The 7,858-nt window shown below is 27.6% G+C and overlaps 1 protein-coding gene across 1 annotated transcript; it reads left to right on the top strand.

Moving 5' to 3' along the window:
- Positions 1-229: 229 nt before the first annotated feature.
- LOC119682504 (arylsulfatase B-like) lies at positions 230-6,641 on the top strand. The gene is made up of 6 exons (XM_038095965.1): positions 230-918; positions 3,398-3,557; positions 3,689-3,915; positions 3,985-4,243; positions 5,598-5,755; positions 5,823-6,641. The coding sequence occupies exons 1-6, from the start codon at positions 679-681 to the stop codon at positions 6,639-6,641; spliced, it is 1,863 nt and encodes a 620-aa protein (XP_037951893.1). The 5' UTR covers positions 230-678.
- Positions 6,642-7,858: the final 1,217 nt, after the last annotated feature.

The raw sequence follows: 7,858 nt of genomic DNA, 5'->3' as shown, positions 1-7,858 counted from the left end.
TACGCCTATGTTATAGCTTTTAAAGTAAAAGAGGTGTGATCAATTTTAATAGATTATTTGTTCAAAAATAAAATTTTTTTAAATAGAATTCAAACCTATTAAAAATATTGAACAATAAACCATTACTTAATTGTTTAGTATTATTTAATTTTTAATAAAAGATACACAAATATAATACTTATTATTTATTTTTATTATTATTTGTGTTTTTCAGTTAACTTTTCTTGAATCATAAACACATTTAGATAAATATCGCAACAATTGAGGTCATGAGCCATGATTTTTATCTACATAAATCTATAAACTTCTTGTAACCGAACCCGGAAATAAAAAATAAAATAACAAAACGTTCAAGTGCTTTAATTTCTGAATCATTTATCTTGTTGATTGAACTGAACCGGCGGTTGCTTTAATATAAAGTGACATATAAAGGGAGTAAAAAAACCCAGGAAATATCAAAGAATAAAAAATAAAAATATGCCAAACTAGTTAAAACCGTAGTGGAATATTCCTTGAGTAACACACAACACTAAAGAACTAAAATCGACAATTTCAAATCCAGTTTCGATCAGATTATAGTTGCACGTGAAGTTTAGTCATCGATTCCTTTAAGACACAACAATTTACACTTGTCGACTGAAGATTCGTAATAAAAAGAAAAGCAAGAAACAAGAAAAAATGATATTTCATAGCTCAACGCTGCACAACCGAATTTGTTATGTTTCAGCTTCATGCGTTTCATTCATTGTTTTTGTTTTTTTCTGTGCACATCTCGCAAATGCAACAGAAACTGGTAAAGCAACAACAGTCAACACACAACGGGAATATGACGACAACGAAAAGTACGCACAGAAGTCGGAACAGCTAAAACGAGAAAGCACAAAACCAAATATTGTCATCATCCTTATTGACGATATGGTAAGTCTAAGGAAATGAAGTATTTTTTCTTTAATAACGCTTTCAATATAAATAAAGCTTCTCAAAGCGATTATATGCAAGTGTGTGTGGTTGATTAGGTGGCGTATGAGTGATTTCTAGTGTTTGGGTAAATGTAAGACAAGACGTTAAAATATTTATTATAACGACCGTAGGAATGAATATAAATTTAATATATAATTATAAATTACAGTTATAATTATAATTAATAGTTAATTATTTAATTAAGTAAATTTAATTATTAATTAATTAATTATAATTAATTAACTATGATTAATTAGTTGTAATTATTAAATACTTATAATTATAATTGTGATTATAATTTATTAAATATATTACAAAACAAATATAAATCACTATAACCGTTAAATTAATTATTAAAAGTATAATCTTTGATATGTTCACTAAATACTCAAAGTAATTAATATTAATAATGTTATGAAATTAATAATTTTATTGATATTTTTTTAATGCAAATAGTTAATTAATTATTTTATAATGCAAACATTAAATCGCATTATTTAAAATATTATTATTTTTTTAAAAAGAATAAGATTAATTTCAACACAAGACATAGGCTGATAAGTTCGTAGTACAAACAATAAGACCATCACTTCTTGGCATAATTTAACTTTATCCATCAACGTAGTTCAAGAGTAATAGAATCATTCTAGCTCTTTTTTAATATCTCGATACCTCTATTCTTGAATGATTCATCTTTGATCTTAAAATATGCCTTAATTTATTCGATAACTTTTTCATAAGAGCTCAATTTCTTTCTATGGAGCATTTTTTGAGCCCTGCGAATAGCCAGTAATCAGTAGAGGCCAAGTCTATCGAATATAGAGGGTTTGAAAGCAACTCGAAGTGCAATTTGTGTGATTTGGTAGCCAACGACTTTTAACACAACCCACTGTTTAAGTGAAAGTGAGCTTTTACGAATGGCATAACTTTGCCAGTTGACGGATGATTTTTTTTGCCACTTTATGCGAGATTTTCCGATTGCTGTCCACTCAGTTGCCCACCAATTTGACTTCCGAGTAAAGTGGTGGACCCGTTGTCACATACCGATGCAAAAGGTCTTTTTTATCTTACTTTAACAGTTCCAAACAGGTCTCAGAATCATCGACACCTTGTTGTTTTTGGTCTACCGTTACAACCGATTTTAAAAAGAACTTTTTTATTAATAAATATTCATGTAACCAAGTCAGCACCATTTCTGTACCGTTACAACCGATTTTAAAAAGAACTTTTTTATTAATAAATATTCATGAAACCAAGTCAGCACCATTTCTGTACCATTTATCTTGATGACGCAGATTCTGGGTAGCACTTAACAGGTCTAACTTGTGCTGTCATGGAATTATTTTTTCCTTAAAAAAGCAATGATAAATCAAAATATAAGAAATAGCTTCTGTAGCTAAATGACTAAATTTAACTAAGACCAAGTTACGAGTATATTAGAATAATATAACTAAATCATTTGAGAGTTTACGATTTTTCAAATTTATATGAATTTTTTATACGTAGAGCTGTCGGTATTTTTTCCTACGGAGTGATCAACCGATGTGTTGAACACATATATTCTGGAATTTTAATTCTAGATAGTAGGTGAAGTCAACAATTCAAATGGGAACACATGCACAGACTGTTTTCCAAACAACATATATCTGAAAGATATTCTTTCAAACAATAGATAAAAGTTATATAAAAGGGGGATGGGGATTACTATTTTTGATACTAACCGATATCTGTGATGCCAAAAAAAAGTCGCTGTAAAAAAACTTCACTCAAAGAATCTTTCATTCTAAATGGGTTTAGTAACAATGAAAATAAATAAAAATATAAGTTTTAGGTTCGTACATCCATAATTTCTGAACTCATTTAAACTTTTTTGCTATAAACACATATACAGTGTTTTTCGATTTCAAATTAATATCATATTTGGTTTCTTTACCTTTTCAACAGCAGCAAAGCATCGGTAAAATTTCAATTCACTAAATGCAGTGAACTGTGCGAAAACTGTTATACAATTTAATTTTAAGACTTAATTTTACTCAAATGTGGCATAGGTCAAAGAATTAGTAATTAATAATTTAAAAAATAAAGTGCTTTCAAATAAAATGAATTTATCTGTTTTTCATTTCTGGTCAATTATTCATTTTATTACTATTAATAAAAATTAATATTTTTTTTCATATTAAATGAAATGAAATACAAAAATATTAGTTATCTTATTTCAATTAATTTTGTAAAGCTATTTTCGATGTAAATATTGCAAAGAAGTTTATTGGTTTTTTTCCACGGAGAGAATTAATGTCATACTTACACTTGGTAATGCTAAGGCTACATCAAATGTATTGTCGTAATGAGATGATTATATTTCTATATTCTCAATATTTATGTATATATTTAACTATATTATATCTATTAATATTTTTTACTTTACATTTTATTAAAGGGTTTTAACGATGTAAGTTTTCACGGATCCAATCAAATTCTAACGCCCAACATAGATGCACTTGCATACAATGGAATTTTACTTAATCGACACTATGTGCCAAATTTATGCACACCATCACGTGCATCTTTACTCACGGGCAAATATCCAATTCACACAGGTGCGTTTGAAGGAGAAAATGCAATTAAAAATTAAATCATGCCATATAAATGAAATATTTTTTAATTAAATTTTAAAACTCAAATATGAGATTATTACTTTTTTTGTATTATTCTTACAAATTTACGCCAGGAACTCAACACTCTGTCATCATTAATGATGAACCTTGGGGTTTGCCATTAAATGAAACGCTGATGCCGGAAATATTCCGCAATGCGGGTTACTCTACGAATTTGGTTGGCAAGTGGCATTTGGGTTTCTGGAAAAAGGAATTTACGCCTACAATGCGTGGTTTTGATCATCACTTCGGTTATTATTCAGGTTATATTGATTACTATGATCACACATTACATATGTTGGTAAGGAAATTGCTATTAATTATTTATAATAATTAACAATATATTAAATTAATAAAATTCATTTTCAAGGATCGTAATTACTCAATAGGTTTGGATTTCCGTCGCAATTTGAAACCTTCACGAGATTTAAATGGTGTCTATGCCACTGATGCCTTCACAAAGGAAGCTGTGCGAGTTATCAAAGAGCATAATACGAAAAAACCATTATTTTTGGTAATGAGTCATTTAGCGGTGCACACAGGCAATGAAGATAATCCGATGCAAGCACCGGATGAGGAAGTTGAAAAATTTATTCACATTTCTGATAAAAAACGACGAACTTATGCAGGTGTGTAAGAAATAAAATGAAATTCTGAAGTGTATAATTATATGTTAATTTTAAATATTTTTGGTTTGCAAAATCTGCTTAAGGCTTTAAGAATAATTAAAATTATTAAAAAGAATTCCTTTGATGCTAAAATTATTAAATCACCTTAGCAATTAGATGTTTCTACAAGTGGTTTAATCAATTTCTTATCAATATGTAAATGATGGCTATGATGGCATGACTATTAAATTTTCTATAGTATATAATATACGTACATTTTATTTCTTAAGTATATTTAAAATTTGCTTTTATAATTTTAAAAATTTAAATTTATTTTTATTTATTTAAAAATCTCTAAACATGTTCATAAACCGCGGTTATAAATAACTCAGTCATATATTGTGCTACTGGAACAAATTGGTAAATGGAACATAACTTAAAAGTTTTATTGAGCTTTATCATTTATTTGCTTACTTTATTATATAGAATTAAAATACATGGTGTTTCTGTTCAAAATTTTAGAAATAAAAAAATATAAGTTCATAATAAAAAGTGAAATATTTCTACAGGTAATTAAGTGATCTCAGTAAATAATATAGGTTTTATTTTATATTATTGTCTTAGAATAATATTAATATTCCATTTAAGTATTTTTGCAGATCCATATATGGAATCAGTTAATACTTCAAATAACTATAAAGTTTTTTTGAAATTATATGAATTTGATAAATTTAATTAATTTGATAACTTGTAATTTAACTTATAACTTATTTAATTTTGTCTTATGCCTATGTATTTAAACAAATATTTTTATCTTTCTCTTTAAAAAACTATCATAAGGTATGGTTCCCTTTTACACTGCGTATCTTCGTTGCTAATAAAACGTTCCATATTTACGTTAATTTTATAAAATTAATATAAAAGTTTCATATGAGAACACTAAAATACGTAAAACACGTAATTTAAGTCAAAGGTTTTTATTTTATTTATATTATTTGTTATGAATTATTAACAAAATTATATTAAAAAGCAATATCTTTTAATAGACTTTAAGTTTTGGACTTTAATATTCTTTAACATAATATTTTGCCAAAAAGAACTGAACTGTTTCTAGAGAAAACCGGCATTTCTGGATTTTTCATAAATATAATAACTGCGTTTTTATTGTTTTTATTATTTTATATATTTTTGACTAGTTTTATTACTATAAAAATATTGTTCCATTGGAACTACATATATTTATTGCAAAAATTTTGAACTTTATATTCGAAAAACTGCTGTAGATGCTTTTTACAACTCTTTATCCAAATATACTTTTCTATATACAATTTATAATTTACTTATTTACAAAATTAAATTTTCAATCACACTCCAGGTATGATTTCATCACTTGACAACAGTGTAGCAAAAACAATGAAAGCTTTATCGGAGAAGGGTATTCTCAACAACACCATCGTGCTGATTTATTCTGATAACGGAGCACCAACTGTGGGTATACATTCAAATGGAGGTTCGAACTATCCATTCAGAGGGGTAAGTACACAATTAATTTTGAATATATACAACATATAAAGAATATATCTTAACAATAAACGTCTAGCAAAAGGAATCACCTTGGGAAGGTGGTGTTCGATCTGCAGCTGCACTTTACAGTCCACTTTTAAAGCAAACCAGTTATGTTTCCAATCAACTCGTACATGCTATTGATTGGCTACCAACGTTAGCTACTGCAGCTGGTATCAAGTTACCGCAAAGCCTAAAATTAGACGGCTTAGATATGTGGAATGCTCTCAATCTGCGTGAAGAACCCCAAAAACGTGCTTTCCTTCATGTTTTAGATGATATTTACGGATACAGTTCATATATGCGAGATGGTTATAAGTATATAAATGGTAGTAGCTTTAATGGTGCTTACGATGGCTGGTTAGGTGATATTGCATTCGATGAAGAAGACCCATCAGCACCATACTATGTACAAGAAGTATTATCGTCTGAAGTACAAGATATTATTGGTGGAAGAAATCTTACGATAGCACATATTGAAGCTATGCGTTCTCAGGCAACTCATAGGTGTCCACAGCGAAGTGAAGATTTTAACCAAACTCTATATCGTTGTGAACCACTTAAAGCGCCTTGTCTATTTAATATTGATAATGATCCTTGTGAACGTTATAATTTAGCTCAGCTTGAACCAGAAAAGTTACAAGAATTAGCAGATGACATTGAGGCATATCGTCTCACAGCAGTACCCAGTGCACGCAGAGCGATTAGAGATGTACGTTGTAACCCCGCAAATTTCAATGGCACTTGGGAATGGTGGGGTAATACTGGTAATACAGGAACTAGTTTAAGTACTTTTGTGATAATGATTAATTTATTTTTAAGTATTTTTGGTATTTTTAAATATAATTTTGTATAATAAAATTATGCTTATAAATGTAAAGTCCATTTTATTGAAATGTAATATATATGCCAATAAATAGTTTTTGATTTTTGTGATTACAAACTTTTTTCAATATTAACTTTTTTCGAATAGTGAAGAATTGCAACATCAAAATTTTATTATTTTTAATTATTTGATTTTTGACTGACCATACAGCTCGGCCATACAGCTTTCGAATATTTCTTCCTCGACATTTGCAATATTTGAGTGAGCTTTTAATCTGGGTATCCCATAGCTTGTTGATACTAACGTTGGTTGTATTGCTTTGCTTTATTATTTTAACATCATTATTATTTAATTATTAATTTTGAACTGTAGTGAACAAAAACAACGAAATTTTATTATTTGTTTATATATTTATTGTTTATTTTTATTATTATTTTATTATAGCCAAATACGCATCGGTTGTCTTTTTGGAAATATTTCTAATATTAATTAATTAAAAATAATAATGAAACATCTTTATTAAATAATACTTTATATTAAAAATAAGTTTGTTTCTTCATAATTGACTTAAGAATTGAAATTTATTATTATATTTTGTTATTAATATTAATTTTTGTAATTAAAATATTCAAACTGTCGAAGGTCTCTGCTACTAGTATTTCTTAGTTCATTCAACATTTTATTTTCGACATATTTAAGTTATAAGTAAAAAATAAATAACACCATTAAAGCTTTTTCTGTAAAGCTAGGAATAAATCTCAAAAAGTCCTTTACACAACGCTTTCTCTATTACACTGCAACAAAAAACTATTTAAAGTTTTTTACAAAACACACTAAAAAATATTGGTGCTGGTTCAATGTGGAATATACGTACCATTTCAAAGCGTATTTAATGACAAGATGGAGGATTATAGTATAATATAAATGATTCTACATATAATATAAAATATTATAAAATAATATATTTATAATATAAAACAAACTAGAATGAATGCAAAATTCAAAAGGAAAAAACCAAGTACTTTTAATTAACAAATCGGTCTATTCACACTACCGGGAGTATGATGTTTGAGCCTCTTTCTGACAGAAGAGATAGGGGTGAGAGAATGTTTATATCTTTTCAATTTCGCACAATAAGAATTGCTATATACAACTAATTCATACTACCACACAAAATAAAAGAAATGCCAAGTTTTAAGTTTTGCGATAATGTAAACGTAATAATTGCTAAGCATTAAGCTAGCTTA

This window comes from Teleopsis dalmanni, chromosome 1 (genome assembly GCF_002237135.1).
Source record: "Teleopsis dalmanni isolate 2A chromosome 1, ASM223713v2, whole genome shotgun sequence".
Lineage (NCBI taxonomy): Eukaryota > Metazoa > Arthropoda > Insecta > Diptera > Diopsidae > Teleopsis > Teleopsis dalmanni.
The sequence above is the reverse complement of the archived record's forward strand: the minus strand, read 5'-3'. Positions and strand labels throughout refer to the sequence as shown.

Excerpts from the sequence above, each read along its gene's own strand:
- LOC119682504 (XM_038095965.1), top strand. The coding sequence starts at position 679 with ATGATATTTCATAGCTCAACGCTGCACAACCGAATTTGTTATGTTTCA. Across the intron at positions 4,244-5,597 it reads AAAACGACGAACTTATGCAG|GTATGATTTCATCACTTGAC; the intron begins GTGTGTAAGAAA and ends ATCACACTCCAG. Across the intron at positions 5,756-5,822 it reads CGAACTATCCATTCAGAGGG|CAAAAGGAATCACCTTGGGA; the intron begins GTAAGTACACAA and ends ATAAACGTCTAG.